This window comes from Lithobates pipiens, unplaced genomic scaffold (genome assembly GCF_037356315.1).
Source record: "Lithobates pipiens isolate NorthernLeopardFrog02 unplaced genomic scaffold, aLitPip1_a1.2 Scaffold_30, whole genome shotgun sequence".
Lineage (NCBI taxonomy): Eukaryota > Metazoa > Chordata > Amphibia > Anura > Ranidae > Lithobates > Lithobates pipiens.
The window spans coordinates 37,376,214-37,394,882 of NW_027507791.1; the positions used below are offsets into that span (position 1 = coordinate 37,376,214).

General features: G+C 42.2%; 1 protein-coding gene across 13 annotated transcripts in view; it reads left to right on the forward strand.

Moving 5' to 3' along the window:
* The window catches only part of LOC143942641 (NACHT, LRR and PYD domains-containing protein 12-like), a 280,534-nt gene that overhangs the window by 211,278 nt on the left and 50,587 nt on the right, over window positions 1-18,669 (forward strand). For 10 of the 13 annotated variants that reach the window (XM_077464006.1, XM_077464008.1, XM_077464005.1 and 7 more), the window contains 2 exons: window positions 7,864-7,929; window positions 10,144-11,836. The exons of the other annotated variants lie outside the window; for them this stretch is intronic. In XM_077464006.1, coding sequence (XP_077320132.1) covers window positions 7,864-7,929; window positions 10,144-11,836 — 1,759 coding nt within the window. The remainder of the gene's footprint in view (window positions 1-7,863; window positions 7,930-10,143; window positions 11,837-18,669) is intronic. 13 annotated transcript variants of the gene reach the window in all.

Genomic DNA, 18,669 nt, shown 5'->3' on the forward strand with positions numbered 1-18,669 from the left:
TTTGATCCACAGTTGTCTCGGTCATAGGGCCACGATTAATTAATGGCACATTTTAGGCCTAAAGATTCGTTAAAATCCCCACACATTATATATATTCTGAAGGCAAAAGTTTATCAAACATATTTGCAGTAAAAAGATATTTTAGTGCACAAAACACAATATATTTCTATTTTTTTAATAAAATATAAATGTTGTGGTATAGATACCCAAAGGGTCAAACCTTAAAACGAATCTCCAGCTTTACTTTAACTAATTCGTTTGGTCCATGCTGGCCCAAGTGCTCTGTATAAACTCTACACAGTGCTTTGTTCTGGCTATGGGACTTGAACATCCCATCCCACATCATGACATCATCTACCCACCTCTCCACCTCAGCCAATCAGAGGAAGCTTTGTATTTATTCACGCAGTTCACACAGTGTGCCCAGCAGGTGCACATGTTAGTGTAGGAAAGCATTTCACAACATTTTTCTAGTCAAGGCACCCTTGAAAAGTATTTTCAGTCTCACACCACTCCAATCTAAAGCTTGGTTCACATTGCTGCATGTCACAGAACACTCACAAAATGCACATGTTCCTGACATACAGACAAACACATTGCTCTTTATCAGATGTGCAGGGGTGACTGTGACGGACCTCCATACTCAAGAGGAGTATGTCCGCAGTATAAGTTTCCCTTGCCCGGTACCAGCATGATCCAAGATCCCTTAGCCCACCCAGTTACTTGTTGAGACATCAGTGTAGGGTGGTGGAAAACACAAGACTGTTTATTCAAACACAGGTACAGAGAGATATACACCTAGGGGACAACCCCCCTTTCTTTACATAATGACACAGTTTGGGGTAAACTACATTCAGTAACAAGAGATAAATAGACAGCCTTTAGGAAGGGCTGCAGGAGAAATCCCCCCTCCCCTCTCACAGCTAATCCACATACACATATACATCCCATAATACTTTGCTCCCAAAGTAGACAGAAACAATGGGATACAGCCACTTAAAGAGGAATTGCAGTCTGCTCACATAATTTGTAATAAAACATCTTTGCCATTCTGAAGCTTCCCTCCAACCACTTTGCATAATATTTTCTATATACTGTGATATGCTGCAGAAATCTTCCTCCACTAAGTCTGGCTGCACTAAGTCTGGCTGCGGCCATTTTACCTGTGGGCAGCTGAAGCTGCTGCCTGTCCACTTCCTGGATTTACACAAGCCCACAGGGGCACACCTCCGGCTCTTCAGCCCTGCAGCTCTCATTGGCCCTCTTATGACTCCTCCCCCCTCCCTTCATGAGCCACACCGATGACAATTCTGGTGATCGTGGCCAGCCTGGGTTCAGGAAAAAAACAAAAAAAAATTAAATAATAAAAAATAATTATAAAAAGTGATGACCAAGATACCATATGAAGATAATGATAACATTATTATTATTATTATTATTATTATTATTGATTTATATAGCGCCAACAGTTTACGTAGCGCTTTACAATGTATAGGGGAGACAACACAATTACAGTACAATACAAAAGGTACAGGAGGGCCCGGCTCATAGAGCTTACATTCTAAAGGGAGGGTGTGGTGGTACAAAAGGTAATAGCTACAGAGAATTTGATTTGATGGGGGGTGGCTCGGGGACAGTTAGGTGGGTGTGGGATAGGCTTCCCTGAATAAATGAGTTTTCAGGGAACTCTTAAAGGTGGACAGGGTAGGGGCTGAGCGGACAGACTGGGGCAGGGAGTTCCAGAGGATGAGAGAGGCTCCGGAGAAGTCTTGAAGGCGAGCATGAGAGGAGGTAACAAGGGAGCTAGAGAGCAGGAGGTCGTCGGAGGAGCGGAGGGGACGATTTGGGTGATATCTGCAGATGAGGTTGGTGATGTAGATGGGGGCGAGGTTGTGGATTGCTTTGTATGTTATGGTTAGCATTTTGAATTTTACACGGTGGGGGAGGGGAAGCCAGTGAAGGGATTGGCAGAGAGGGGCGGCAGTCACGGAACGATTAGTGAGGTGCATTAGTCTAGTAGCAGCATTCATAATAGACTGAAGGGGGGAGGAGTCTGATTAAGGGTCGGCCATTAAGGAGAGAGTTGCAGTAGTCAAGGTGGGAAATAGTCAAGGAGTGAACGAGTTGCTTTGTGGTGTCATTAGTCAGGAAGGGTCGAATTCTGGAGACGTTGCGGAGGTGAAGGCGGCAGGATTTAGCCAGTGATTGGATATGAGGGCTGAAGGAGAGGTCAGAGTCAAGGATTACACCCAGGACCCTGGCATGTGTGGAGGGACCAATGGTTGTGTTGTTGATATTAATGGTGAAGTCATGGGGGGAGGGTATCGTGAAGGAGGAAATATAACAAGCTCAGTTTTAGAAAGATTGAGTTTAAGGAAATGGTGTGACCTCCATACTGATATGTCATTCAATAAGTTGGAGATCTGTGAGGAGATCGAGGGGGTGAGTTGAGGAGTGGAGAGATAGATCTGGGGTGTCGTTGGCATAGAGGTGTTATTGGAACCTATGGGAGCTTATCAACTGGCCCAGGGAAGAGGTATAGAGCGAGAATAGGAGGGGCCCAAGGACAGAACCTTGGGGTACCCCAACAGGAAGGGGAGCGGAGGAGATGGAGTTGTAAGCAACACTGAAAGTGCGCTGAGATAGGTAGGAGGAAAACCAGGATAAAGCAGAATCGCAGAGGCCAAGGGAGTGTAATTTGCTGAGGAGGAGCAGGTGGTCAACTGTGTCAAAGGCATCAGAAAGATCTAAAAGTAGGAGTATGGAGTAGTGGCCATTGGTTTTAGCAGTTAGTAGGTCATCAGTGAGTTTTAGTAACATGAAGTATACGGACTGCAAATACCAGCATATGATATGTAGGGCAAGGAGCCAGCTATCTGCATGATGATAAACATAAAATCGCCAAAAAGAGAAGGACTACAAATACCAGCATTCCCTATGATGTATAATAGTAACATAAAATGTATGGACTACATGTGTCAGCATTCAATACATGAGGCAGGATGCCAGCTTTCTATGTGGTGATAGATGTGAAAGTACTAACGGTACCCACATGCACAGCTGGCCACCGGCTGGACTAAAGTATGTATGTATATATACTGTATATCGGCTGTACTCGGCCTCTGTATGTGGCCAGTCTCTGGAAGTCTCACACATGTGGTATCGCCGTACTCGGGAGGAGTAGGAGAATCTATGTTGGGGTGTAATTTTTGATATGTACATGCTATGTGTTAGAAATATTGTATAATCAGCTAATCCCTCACATCTATTCCATCACAACTATCTACCCTTGCTGCGAAAGTTGACAAGTCTTTTGGCCGCCTGGCAACCGCTATGTGTTTCGTGGCTAGGTCGGGTCGTGGCAGTCAAAATGACGGTGCTACCTAAATTACTCTATTTATACCGGGTTCTTCCAATCCCAATACCACCCTATTATCATCGCCTTGTACAAAGCAAAATTTTCAAATACATATGGGGGTCTATTAGACCCAGAATCTCTAAGTCTACGCTCTATCGTCACAAAGCACAGGGTGGACTAGGTGTACCAAATTTCCGCTATTACTACTATGCAGCCCAGCTAGCCCAGCTCACTCTATATCATGCCAAAACTGAAATACCGATTTGGGTTAGTCTTGAGGCCATAGATGCTCACCCTATTACTATATCCAATCTTCTATGGCTACCCCCCTCGCAAAGAGGTAAACTTACTAATCCGATAACCCAGCACTCCATTAAAGTATGGGACATGAACCACAAACTTTTTCACCTTAAATCACAACACTTACCGTTGCTCTCTATCTTTGGACACCCCCTATTTGGCCCAACCTACTCCGAGCCGGGCTTATTTGAAGCTTGGTCTCGGGCAGGCCTGGACCGAATTTGTGATCTTACAAAATATGGCACGATCAAACCCTTCCCTATCCTACAAGCTCAATTCCGACTCCCCAATAAGGAATGCTTTCGCTAATTACAAATTTCCCATTTTGTAAACTCACTACCTAAATTTGATAATGCGCAAGAATATATGTCACCCTATGAAAAAATATGCGACTCTGACCCACATGCGCCGGGCATTATTTCTCAACTGTACTCTCAATTCACCTCCCCGCCTGCTCCCCTCCCTCCCTATACCTCAAAATGGTCTGCAGACCTTAATATAGACTACAACGATGATATATGGACGCAGATATGGGCCAACACCTGTAAAGCTTCTCAAAATGTTGTTGCCTCTGAGGCAAATTTTAAAGTCCTCTTGCGGTGGTATTTGGTCCCCATTAGAATAGCTAAATTTGTCCCTGGTTACCCCGCCTCATGTTTTAGAGGCTGTGCTGATGCAGGCACTCATATACATATCTGGTGGACATGTCCTATTGTACGAAGTTTCTGGACAACGATATTCCAGATAACGTCATTACTTTTGGGATACCCTATACCACCCGATCCATCTCTAGCCTTGCTTAATCTTGCACCCCACAATTGCACACGATACCAATTGTCCCTATTTCTCCAACTTACAACAGCAGCAAAGCAAACGATTGCTAGGGCTTGGAAGACACCTATACTCCCCGTAGCCGAATTTAAAAATAGGGTCACGCAAGCAATGATCCACTGTAAAATTGACGCGAAAATTCTAGATCGCATGCCCCGATTTCGTAAGATCTGGCAGCCATGGATCACACACTTTTTACCCCCTGACCTAGACTCCGACCTTTTAGATATCTAAACTACACCTTATTAAGGAGACCCTCACTATAAATGGCTTGGGTCCGTGCGGACCGGTCGACCCGCAGCCTTCCTGTCCTTCTCTACTTCCCTCTCTTTTCTTTTCCCTCCTCTACTCCTTTTCTTGTCTCTAGTCTAACTTCTATCGCTATCCTATTTCCCTATCGCCGAAAATGACTGCACTCGCAGTACTTGTACTCTACGCTAACGTATAGATCTTAGCCTGGGGAGTCACCATCTTTACCTCCCCTGGTGATCCCGGATTATATGACACTTGACTGTTTAATTAGAGAATTACTCTCTTTTATGATCCGAATTGCATAAACCATTGTTCTCTTTGACGCATTTTTATAGGAACTATGTCCCACTGTTATTGCTTACTTGCTGTACACCGAATCTCTTCGCATGCTCAATGTCTATATCGTACTGTGTAATTATTTTGTTACTTGCTAATAAAAATATTTTGAAAGAAATATTGTATAAATGGACAACTTTGTGTTAAAATTGCATTCTAACCACTTGCCACCCACCGCCCGTCATATGACATCCTTGAATTTGTGCGGGGATATCTAAATGATGGGTGCAGCTGCAGGCATCATTCAGATATCAGTTTTTCATCCGACGATTCTCTACACCACAATGATCATAGCGGCTGTTCTGCTGCTTTATCATTCTTATGGGAGGCAACAGTGGACATCCCCTCCCTCGCGCCACCCTTTGGTGCTTCTACCAACTCACCGCTACGATCGAAGCCAGGATAATTTTTTAATTTTTTTTATTTCAGGCTTCCCAGCCTAGAGGTGAGATGCGGGGTCTTATTGACCCCCATATCTCACTGTAAAGAGGACCTGTCACGCCATATTCCTATTACAAGGGATGTTTACATTCCTTGTAAAAGGAATAAAAGTCATCAAAAAATGTATTTTTGGGGAAAAAAGTGGCAAACTAAAATAAATAAAGTAAAATGAACAATAAAAAAAAGTAAAGCGCCCCTGTCCCCGTATGCTCGCGTGCAGAAGCGAATGCATACGTAAGTCCAGCCCACATCTGCAAACGTTATGCCGCGTACACACGGTCGGAGAATCCGTCGGAATGCGTCTTATCGGACCGTGTCGTCAGATAATCCGACTGTGTGTGGTATGCATCGGACTGATTCCGTCCAAATCTCCGTCGGACCCAATTTTCCAACATGTTGGAAATATTTCCCGACCAACTGGGCCGGTCGGACGTAATCCGATCACGTGTAGAGAATTTTGATCGGACCAAGTGCCACGCATGCTCAGATCAAATTCCTACATCAAAGCTATTGGCTACTAGCCTGAACGTAGTCCCATCGAAACGAAATTACGTCATCACGTTCTGAAAGATCAGATTTTTCGACAACTTAGTCCGACCGTGTGTATGCAACAGTTTCGGACTCAATCCGTCAGACTAAATCTGACGGACAAAATCCGACGGATTTGGTTGTGGAAATCTCCGACCGTGTGTACAGGGGCTTAGAGTGAGAGCAATAATTTTGACCCTAGACCTCCTCTATAACTCAAAACATGTAACCAGTAAAAAAATTTTAATGTCGCCTATGGGGATTTTTAAGTAGCGAAGTTTGGCACAATTCCACGAGTGTGTGCAATTTTGAAGGGTGGAATGTTAGGTATCTATTTACTTGGCGTAACTTCCTCTTTCGCATTATGCAAAAACATTGGGCTCACTTTACTGTTTACTGTTTTGTTTTGTTTTTAAAATTGCTGCGCAAATACAGTGCAAGATAAAAAGTTGCAACAACTGCCATTGTATGTTCTAGGGTCTTTCCTAAAAAAAATATATATATATATATATATATATATATATATATATATATATATATATATATATATATATATGTTTTGGGGTTCTATGTAATTTTCTAGCAAATAAATTATAATTTTTACATGTAGGAGAGAAATGTCAGAATTGGCCTGGGTGCCTGAAGGTGCTCCCTGCATGTTGGATCTCTGTATGTGGCCACACTGTGTAAAAGTCTCACACATGTGGTATCGCCGTACTCGGGAGTAATAGCAGAATGTGTTTTGGGGTGTAATTTGTGGTATGCATATGCTGTGTGTGAGAAATAACCTGATAATATGACAATTTTGTGGGAAAAAAAAAGAAAAAATCCTAATTTTGCAAAGAATTGTGGGAAAAAATGACAACTTCAAAAAACTCACCATGCATCTTTCTAAATACCTTGGAATGTCTTCTTTCCATAAAGGGGTCATTTGGGGGGTATTTGTACTTTTCTGGCATGTTAGGGTCTCAAGAAATGAGATCGGCCGTCAGTACTTCAGGTGTGATCAATTTTCAGATATTGGCACCATAGCTTGTGGACTCTATAACTTTCACAAAGACCAAATAATATCCACCAATTTGAACTTATTTTTTTACCAAAGACATGTAGTAGTATAATTTTTGGCCAAAATTTATGAAGAAAATTTACTAATTTGCTAAATTTTATAATCGAAACAAAGAAATTTTTTTTTTTTTTTACAGAATTTTCTGTCTTTTTTCTTTTATAGCGCAAATAATAAAAAACCCAGCGGTAAAGACAAAACACCAAAAGAAAGCTCTATTTGTGTGAAAAAAGGGATAAAAATTTCATATGGGTACAGTGTTGCATGACTGAGTAATTGTCATTCAAAATGTGAGAACACCAAAAGCTGAAAATTGGGCTGGTTAGGAAGGGGGTTTATGTGCCCGGTGGTCAAGTGGTTCATATCCTGCAGTAAACACCCCCTGAAACACCAAACTATAAGAATGAATGGTCGCACTGCACTAACACTACACTATCACTGTTTTCACTCTACACTGTAGCACACTAACTTGCTAGTAGCAATGAACAGAGCCCTTTTCTATCTCTCTTCACTCCAACATCACACTTCAACTCTATTCCGTACACTTATTCAGAACACAATCTTAATCAGATCACTTCTGTATATTTATATATGGTCAGAATATGGAGAACTTTACTCTGACATGTTACATGTAACATAGGATTTGTCATATTCTGATGCTTGGACATAATTGTAATGTGTAGATTGGTGTTTGTGAAAGGTCAGCTTCAATCATACATGACTCTGAGCCATCACCTTATATTCCTCTCTATAGGTGAGGATCTGCCGGATCAGATTCTGCTGGATGAACTCGGACATTCCCTGACCCCGGAGCTGAAAGGTAAATAAAACCTGTAGTGTATCTATCACAGGAATCACTTTGTGTAAGGTGCGGAGATGGTGTTGGAATAATTTCACTTCATTTGTACCATCTACTCCACTGAGGACTTCTAGATCTGAATCTTTAGAAATTATAATGATGATCTATGTACACCGATTATACTGGATCTGGGGTCTGTCTTCTCTTACCAGGTTCATAGTTCTTGAACACTAAATTGTATTCCATTTTATTCCACGGCCAGAAGCTCATTGCAGGAAATTGATCTATAAAATGTGTTCTCACCAATGGACCACTGTATTCTGTATTGCCCTTTAAAAACTGTAGCCTGACAACTTCAGATATCAAAATGCTTCTATCTGTGTGAGATATTGTGACATCATAACCCAACAGATGTGTTTATGAATAATACTATATGAGCGCTATGTCAGAGATTTCATAGTGATCACTAGGGATGAGCTTTGAGTTCAAGTGGAACGTAAGTTTGACTCGAACATTGGCTGTTCGATGAAGATCGAACATTATGGCCAAATTTGAGCTGCGCGTCATGGCCCATAGTGCACTGCATCATCGCAGAGCATTGCTGGCTGATGATTGGCCAAGCATGCACTATAACCCGCATGCTTTGGCCAATCACAGCATTGTAAGCAAACAGAGCCATAATTGGCCAAAGGCAGGGTTCCTATGGCCAATTATGGCTCAGGGTGTTAAGTACATGCCCCACACTATATAAGGCCACCGGCACGTCGGCCATGTGTAGTGCGTTGGTGGCGTTTGTGAAAGAGAGAGACAGAGAGACTGTAATTTCATTTAGTTTCAGCAGGCAGGCAATTCCTTCCTGGTGTTCTGTCACTAATATACTTCAGGCAGGCGGGTGAGACAGCTGCAGTGTATTTAGTGTGTGTGTATGTGTATATATATATATATATATATATATATATATATATATATATATATATATACATCCCGTCTTTGTATGTGTATAAAAAAGAAATATATATATTTACACACACTGTATACAGTTTAGCTTAATTTCACTGCAGACCGTTCCTGATGTATTGTTTTTAATATATTTCAGCCAGGCAGGTGACTCACTGAGCTGCCAAGCCTATACCTTACGGTAGGCCATTCCTGGTGTACTGTTTTTAGTAAATGTCAGGCGTTGCTTTGCTAATCTAATTGTACAGTATGTCTGGAAGGCCACCAAGGAGAGGCAGACACAGGCCACTAAAAGAGGGCAAGCAGGCTCTGAGTCTACAGCAAACAGTGCTGGTCATGGACACGGTGCATCCTCCGCACGTGGCCGTGGGGCACGCTTGCCCTTTTTTTCGGGAAATGTCCGTGTTGAGCCACAACATGCAGAAAAGTTGGTAGAGTGGATGACCAAGCCATCTTCATCCTCCTCATCCTCTCATCCAGGCTTAGGGTACTTTGCCAAAGCAGCCTCTTCCCTCAACTCAATGGCATCAGTCACTCCTTCCCTAGCCCCACCATGTCCTGAGGAGTCTCCCAAATTTTTTGACCACACTGTTGGGTACATGCGGTAGGAGGATGCGCAGTGTTTTGAGGGCTCTGACGGTGGTACCCAGCTTGAGGAAGGCAGTTACCTGAGCCCAGAGAGAGGGCTGCCCAAGAAGGACAGCGATCTGGCAGTCATGTTCCACCAGCTGCAGCATACTGCCAGGTTTTCTCCAGTGACGAGGAGAGAGGGGATGATGAGGTCACTGACTCTACATGGGTACCTGATAGGAGGGAGGAGGAGGCACAAATTGCTCCTCTGCCCCTGCTGCCCCCATGCTTCGGCATATATGCTCTCTTTTTACCTGTGATGGTGAAATCACCTCCAACAGTGCTGGAGTCACGGCTTTATGTATTGTGAGAGCAAACATTGTTGCTGTCAAGATAAATAAATCCGGATGTATGACCAGGATGACCAGGATGTACTAGGCCACTGGGGACAAGTATATCAGGTATTTTTCTGTACTTGTAATGTCTTTAAAAGGATAAAAAGTGTTTATATATTGCTGAGAAAAAAAATCTCTGTTCTCAAGTATTATGGATGACCACACAAAGTAACCTGTATGGTAAGCAGTTGAAATTAAAATGTAGTAATGATAAAACCATACTAATATTATAATAAATACAGAAGAAAATTATATCAACATTCTTGACTACTGCTTTAACCTGATCCATAAAATATTTCCATTATATTTCCAGATATTCAGGAAAAGCACAAACAATCTCTAATGGAGAAGACTGAGACTCTGGTGGAGCATAGACCCCCAGGAACTACCCTGGAACCACAAAGATTCCTCATCAATGAGCGTTATGTGAACCTGATTGTAGTCTCCACCGATCAGTTCAGGGCACGTCCCCAGAATGAGCTAATACAGACTGGGGTAAAACATGAGGAATGCTTAAAGGGGACACAAACTGGACTGGAACACATTTCCCCCAACAAGTTGTTCCGATGGAACCCCCAGTCACATTGTGTACCACATGCAGTAATGGTGAGCGGAGTGCCAGGAATAGGGAAGACCACACTGATACAGAAGTTTGTCTATGACTGGGTGACCGGAAAACACTACCAGAGATTTGCCTTTCTCTTCTTCTTCAGATTCCGGGACCTTAATAGACTGGGAGAGGTCAGCTTGGAGGAGATGATTCTTCATCAATATCCACATCTGGAGAGTCAGATTGGAGACATTTTACAAGATCCAGAGAGACTTCTGTTTATATTTGATGGATTAGATGAAAGTATTCGCCAAATTAATTTCAGATCAAGTAAATTGTCCAATCCAAAACAGAGATCACATTTTGGTGAGATTGTGGACAGTTTGGTGAGGCAGAGTCTTCTTAAGGGTTGCTCTGTACTGATAACCAGCCGCCCAACCAGACTGGCATCAGTTGATACCGGAGTTTTCCAGAGAATATCTGAGATCATGGGATTTCTCCACGGAGACAGACTGATCTTCTTCAATAATTTCTTTGGAAATGAGGAATTATCAGAGAAGGCTTTTCTTTATGTGCAGGAGAATGACACACTGTACACTTTATGTTATATCCCATCATACTGCTGGATCATCTGTACAGTGTTATCAATGTGCTTCAGATCCCAACCAACAATCACCGATCAGCTGATGACATCATTACCCAAAACAGTGACACAACTCTTTGTGACATTTGTCTCCAACATTCTGGCCAATCACAGCCAGAATAAAGATGGTGGTCACACTGCCCGGGAACTGCTGACCTCTATTGGGTGGATGGCAGAACATGGAGTCATGAATCACATGATTGTATTTAATGAGCGTGATCTGGAGTCATTGAGTGTGATAAATGATAATCATGTCTTCTCATCTTTCGTGATGGAATCTGGTCAGCCTCCTGATGTGGATTACACCTTCTTACATCTCACTCTTCAGGAGTTTTTTGCTGCTTTAGTCCATTTTATTAACTATAATCCTGACAGATTACAGAAAACACTTGATAAGGCTGAATCTTACAAAGATGGCCGTGCTGAAATATTCCTCCGTTTCCTCTGCGGTCTCTCAGACTCTTCTACTAGATCCATGTTAAAATCTCATGTAGGAGAATTGTCTACTCAGGCTGCCAGAGATGTCATAACCTGGATCCAGAAGAAAATCACAGAAGAAAACTCTTACAATAGAGATATTCTTAATGTATTTTACTGTCTCTATGAGAGCAGGAATAAGGCTCTAGTGGCACAATGTATTGGATCAAACAAAGTTGCCTTTTATAAGGTCCCCCTCAGCCCTCTGGACTGCTCTGTGCTGTCTTTTATCCTTCAATCCTGCAGAGGGACAGAAGTAAATCTAGACTCATGTAATATTCCGAGTGAAGGATTGAGGAAACTTATACCGGCTCTACACAATATCAAGAGTTTGAGGTAAATATTTAATCTGAATAATCACATTGCTGTAATAAATTGGTATTTTCAGGTGTTTTTCCAGAGAAATTACTAATTATTAGTGTGATTTGATGCAGACTGAATACATCAGATAAGACTTAAAGTGAATGTAAACCCTCACATATACCCAGTGAAGTGAACAGCCTCAGATGATACACAGAGATGAAACAAATCCTCCAACATACGTTTTACATGTATATCTGCTGTCTCCAGCTTTATACACTGTTTAGAAAGTGAATGTGGTAGATCTTTTTTCTTCCTGTTCCAGCACTGGGTATGGAGTAGACATTTTGCAATTTGTTTAGTTCTGAATTAGAAATTTCAGAAATTGGACTTTTCAGAAATTCTAAAATTCTGAAATTTTAAATACGGAAATTGGAAATTCTGAAAAATTGGAAATTCGGAAATCGGAAATTTTAAAATACGAAGCAGCAGAAAGACACTGGACGCTGGGCTTTGAAGAGAGATAAGTAAACACTACAGATATATGTGCCCAGGTCAATTTTCAGGAATTGGGTTTACATCTACTTTAAAGTAGAACTAAAGGCAAAACCTTTTTTTTTGGATAGAGTAAAGGCAGGTTAAAGGGCGGGAATACTAACAACCCTCTCCATCTAATACTGACAGCTATGTACTGTAATTTGGGCCTACAACGCCCTCTGGAGGTAACGTGTGGTAGGTCATCTGTACTATAAAATAGACAGCACCACGGGTCGTCTGGTATTCCAATCCCTGTACAGGCAGTCCCTGAGTTACGAACAGGTTAGGGACTGCCTGTTTGTTCTCAAGTCGGTTTTGTTTGTAATTTGGACACTCATGCACAGAATAGCATTTTCCAACGTCGTTTTCCAATGTTTTCCGATGTGCCCGCTGGCGCCGCCTGCTGTTCGTAAGTAGGAGTTGTTCACAAGTTGGAGGTCCGTAACTTGGGGAATCCCTGTAACCTCTTCAATACATTTCTCCATCTCTTGCCAATACTCTCACATTTTAGGACATTCCCACCATATATAAATTATAGTGCCCTTCATATTACAACTGTTGTGGAAATTTTATTGTATAAAATTTATGTGAACATTTTATTGTAGGATGTGTGTTTTATAGATTGTCATCTGTCTCCCTGTGTCTGATTTAATCGAGGAGCGCTCTAGCAGAGCGCACTTGGGTTGAATCGAGACCAGTGTTAAAAACAGTCAGTATGAAAACCTTCTCGTGGGATTTGATACGTGTTCTCTGTGTCTGTGGGTGTTTGTCGGCTTGTATGCGCATTAATGAAGAGAAGTCCACATAACGTAGTATTTTATCTCTGTGTGGCTTTGCTATCCCTTTTGGATACATATGTGCTTTAATAAGAGGACATTGGTATCTGCCTTGTCAGTGTACTCGTACCGTATATTGACAACAGCAGTAGCAATGTCCTCGCAGATTGTCTCAAGCCTGTAAGAACCAGTAGAATCAGCTTATTAGACACTGTTTACTTTGAACAGTATTGGCTGGGCTGCATGCTGACTAAGAGGGGGCGTGTGCACACTCCCTCCCGTTTCCCTTCCTGTGAGTGCCCTCCCCTTTACTGTTTGTCATTTCCTATGATGTCACTTCCAATGTAAGAAGTGATTGGCTGAAACCAGCACTTCCTGTTTATGAAAGCTTTTGTGATAATAAAAGGCCACACTGGATTGTGTGAGTCAGTGATGCTGATGGAACTGAGAACTTAAGGATGGTCGTGTCTGTTTACTTGGATGAGTGGGTTTTTAGGTAACATGTATTATCATGAGACGAAATGTTATTATTATTAGCAACAGGAGATTTGGCTGTGTGCTCTGCGTACAGCCAAATTTTGCTGACACAACTTCTCCAACCTAATGGTGATTTCTCTGGTTGATATTTTTGTGCCTTCTCGTGTGTTATATACCATCTAGACATATATTTATAGTTAATTTCAATTGTATTTATGTCTACTGCAGAGCAATGTACTGCTTTTAGTATTTTACTTCTTTTTCATTCTTCTAATTGTGTTCCCCATTCCCTTTCCCATTTTCTAATGAATGGAGGGATTCTCAACTCTGCCAACCCCTTGAGTATTTTATAAATCTGTGCTACAGAGTTTTTCACAGTCTCCTGTAAATTACAAAGATGTTCCATTCAATTCAGATCCTCTCCTTCATGTTATTGTTTCTTAAACATGTTGGCCTGGGAGAGGGGATGTTACACCGAATAGCGGGAATGTATGCCAACCCCACTGCTAGAGTTAAAGCGAACGGGGTACTATCGGAGCCCTTCCCGATCACTAACGGAACTAGACAGGGATGTCCACTGTCTCCGTTATTATTCGCCCTCTCTTTAGAACCTTTTCTAGCTACCATCAGACGACACCCAGACATACAGGGCTTAACTATCGGTAAAACACAATGTAAGGTCTCCGTGTATGCGGATGACCTACTTTTTTCCATTTCTAACCCTACCGTATCATTGCCAAATCTCCTTAAACAATTTGAGATATACGGCAATCTCTCTAATTTAAAAATACATTTTACGAAATCTGAGGCCATGGGCATTGCTTTACCATCAAGAACCCTCCCAGCATTGAAAGCGGGATTCCACTTTAAGTGGACTGAGACGGCACTGACATACCTAGGCACATATATTCCGGCTGACATTTCCAAGATATATGAACTTAACTTTCCCCCTCTTCTAGTTAAAACGCGGGAGTTATTGGATGGGTGGCAAACGGGTCTCCACTCCTGGTTTGGCAGATACAATCTCCTCAAAATGTGTATTCTACCTAAATATCTATATTTATTCCAAGCCTTACCGATAAAGATACCAAACTCTTTCTTCAGACAGGTGCAATCAATCTTTACCCGATTTGTCTGGGCACGAAAGAGGCCAAGAATCTTCCAGACTCTATTGACATTGCCGAAGCACTTGGGGGGGGGGTTGCACTGCCAAATATTAGGAGATATTATCAAGCGATGCATTTGGGTAGGATCATAGACTGGCACCGACATAGTGATTCTAAGCTATGGGCACAACTAGAACAGGGTCAGTCCTCTATCCCCATTAAGAGCGAGCTTTGGTGCTGGGATGCAGTACCGTCTAGCATGAAAAGACATCCCCTCATAGGTAATACGATATGCAAATGCTCCCAAGTTACCTTACATCACTGTCTGACAACCAAGACGTTATTGGGGAACCCCAAGTTTGACCCGGGAACCTCACAGTCGTGATTCCGGACTTTGAGGGACACCGATCTTACCGTAGCATCCCACTTTATAAGGAACAATGCATGGCCTTCTATAGAGGACTTGATGTCCCCTACGGGCCCATACAACCTCACATTCTGGAGCGCGCTACAATTACACCACTTCTTCCAGACGCTTGGTCACCCCCAAACATTCGCAAGACAATTAACAACATTCGTGGAATACTGCTCGGAAAGAGAGCCACTCTCACGGACACTCTCGAAAATGTACGTTTTACTTAACACTCCCTCGGAACCACAAATCCCGCCTGGTGTCTGAAAGGGGGAAACAGACCTAAACCGGACTTTTTCACCACAACAGACGCACAACATAGTAAACCTATCCCTTAAATCCTCCATATGCACTAAAATTCAAGCACTGAATTACAAGGTGCTGACGCGGTGGTACATGACGCCAAGTCGACTTCAGGTAATCCTCCCAGACTCGACGGGTAACCTAGAGAGGTGATACAGATAGGGGCACTCTTCTACATATTTTCTGGGAGTGCCCAAAGCTACATACATTTTGGAGGACGGTACGCACCATTTCGCAAAAATTCACAGACTTTACTATACCCGACGACCCAGCGTTCTTTCTACTACACGTCTCTAACATCCCGATCAAAACATACAAAAAATCTATCCTGAGACATTTGGTGAATGCAGCAAAATCTTGCATTCCATTGATGTGGAAACAGCGTAATCCTCCATCGCTGGCACTATGGCTAAAAAAAGTAGAACACATAAACCAAATGGAAGACCTGATCTTGACCGGGACTGATAGGCGCAAGGTGTATAGCCAGACTTGGACCCACTGGAACATATTTAAGTATTCACAGGAAGGTAAATCGCTCCTTCAGGCATAACCCTCATTTAAGATCCCACACAGGGAAGCTTTGCAGGTACTGCCTGAGAGATTCATGTGGCCCGTCAGTCCGTATCCCTTGGACCCCATCCTCCCCTTGTGTCCCTCCCTTATCCCCACCCTTACTCCTCTTTCTTGCCCCCTCTCTATACTCTCTCTACTTTCTATACCTTTTCTTTCCTTGAATATTACACACCCATAACAATGAGGTTTCTCTGGCAGATGGGTGGATTTGTGTCGGGTTTGTTGCAGGGAATTTACTGCCTTAGCGCTGAGAACAACTCTTATGGGAGGAGATAGGTGTAATGGTTATGGGTGTCACTGATTTCTCACTGATCTCCCAACGAGAGTTATATATTTTATACATCGTGTTCTTATTATATATGTTGCACTCTACTGCTCCGTGTTTGGAAGGAAACTCCCCTCCATACTGATATAAGGTGTGAGGTATATTCATGCTCTTCTTTTTCTGTATGTTCTTGGCTTACTTGTTTAAAACTTCAATAAAATTTATATTTGCAAAAAAAAATTCAGATCCTCTTCCTTTCTAATTGGTAGAGTTGATACAAAATGTTTTAGCTGTAGTACCTCCATTTAATTCATTAATTAATTCCTTGGTGGTCATATATGGATTACAGCCTGCATTAAGTATTTTTTCAAAGGCTCTTCCACCAATCTGCAGCCTGTAAAAGAGGATAAAGGCAGCGACCAGTACTTTAATGGAGTTGTATGCCAGACCAACCTCAAGCGTCAATTGTAAAAATGTCCAGGATATTGGCTAGAGCTGGAGACGCTGGAGAGAAAACTTTGCTAAGCAAACAGCACAAACTTCCTTCATATCCTCTTATATGTAGCGTTCATGGTCTTGTGGTCTACACCAAGGTCTAAACCACCTCGGATGAGAATCCCTGCGCCACTAGTCTGGCTGATTAAATAGCCAAGCTATTAAGAGTCTCACTGGATTCAGGTGCTGGCATAAAAGATCTTGCTTGACCAGAAATGGGATTGGTGGTGCTGATGACATCTGGGGAAACAATGCAAACCAAGGCCTCCTTGACAGGTGGAAAGCACCTGTATGGCATAAATTTGTTCTGTCCATTGGAAAAGAATTTTCCTAACTGATTTGTTAATGGATCCTGCTCTCCCGGTAAGTAGACTGCCTTAACTGTCTGTAAGTGACTCTCCACCCAGTAAAAAGTTTGTTATGAAAAGTAACAGGAAAACACAGATACTTGATTCCCCCTTGGTGGGCAATGTAAACTACTGCTGTACTGGTGTCAATCAACTTCATTCAGGCCTCTTGGAGAAAAGATCCTGAAAGGTTGCAAGGTTAGAAAAAAAACTGCCTTCATTTATTTCAGTCAGAGCATCTGCATTCCACTAGGCTTCAATGCCCTTGCACTTGTCTCCTCAGACTGGAGGCAGACTGGCATCCGGCTGTAGAATTATTCCATCTCCTGGGCTGAAAGGCACGCCACAAAAGAGACACACTGGTGTCCAAGACATACGCTCTTGCTAATTTGTGCAGACACAAAGACCTTTTTTCCATAGGCAGCCCATCCCATTGACTGAGGAAGGCAAATTGAAAAGCCCCCATGTGCCACTTGGCCCAAGTCAGCACTGGAATGTCCAATGTAAATTGTCCAAATGGGAACAATGCAATCCCTCACTGACATAAATGTTGCCTCCATGGCTCTTCATACACAGAATTACATTTTGCAAACTTTGCAGTTTTGCAACGCCACTTGACATATTCGGCATGAAAAACTACTCCAAGATCCTTCACAGATTAAGAAGGGGTTAATTGTTTTTCCTATATAATTTGTAGGATTCTGTGATTAGGAATAAGCTGGGCTACTGCCTCCCCCCGGGAAACTCCAATAATGGAGCGAATGTTTATAAATAGTAGAAAGAGGTAAGTGGCGCTGCCCATCACCTGAAGAGTGAACCTTTAAAGGTGAAACACATCAAAGGAATTTGTGTAGAACCAGTGATCAAAGTATTAAAAAACTCAAAAAATGCATAATATAATACCAAACTCATATGCTTTAACCCCTTGCTGACCGCCTCTTGCACATAAACTGTGCATCTACAGGCAAACTAATGTACTTGTATGCTGCCCTTTAAGAGGCGGCCCGCAGCAAGCTCTGTGAGTTGGGTCGCGGATCCCACAGAATCTTATGTCCGTACCAGGATACCCAGGATCGTATCACGGAGAGGAAGAACGGGGAAATGCTAATGTAAACAAGCATCTCCCAGTTCTGCCTAGTGACACTGTCATTGATCGCAGCTCCCTGTAATCGGGATCATAATCAGTGATGTGTCACACACAGTTCCTCCCCCTTACAGGTAGAATCACTCCCTAGGACACACTTAACCCTTCCCTAGTGGTTAACCCCTTCATTGCCAGTGTCATTTTTACAGTAATCAGTGCAATTATATAGCACTGATTGCTGTAAAAATGACAATGGTCTCAAAATTTCCTGATGTGTCATATATATATATATATATATATATATATATATATATATATATATATATATATATATATAATGTATGTATGTGTATATATCTATATATATATATATATATATATATATATATATATATATATATGAGTTCCCTTTATATTGTAGTTGGTTCCAATTGTGAGGGAAGTGAAATTCATCTTTTTCTTGTTTTCTTACTAAGCCTACATGGGAGGCATTT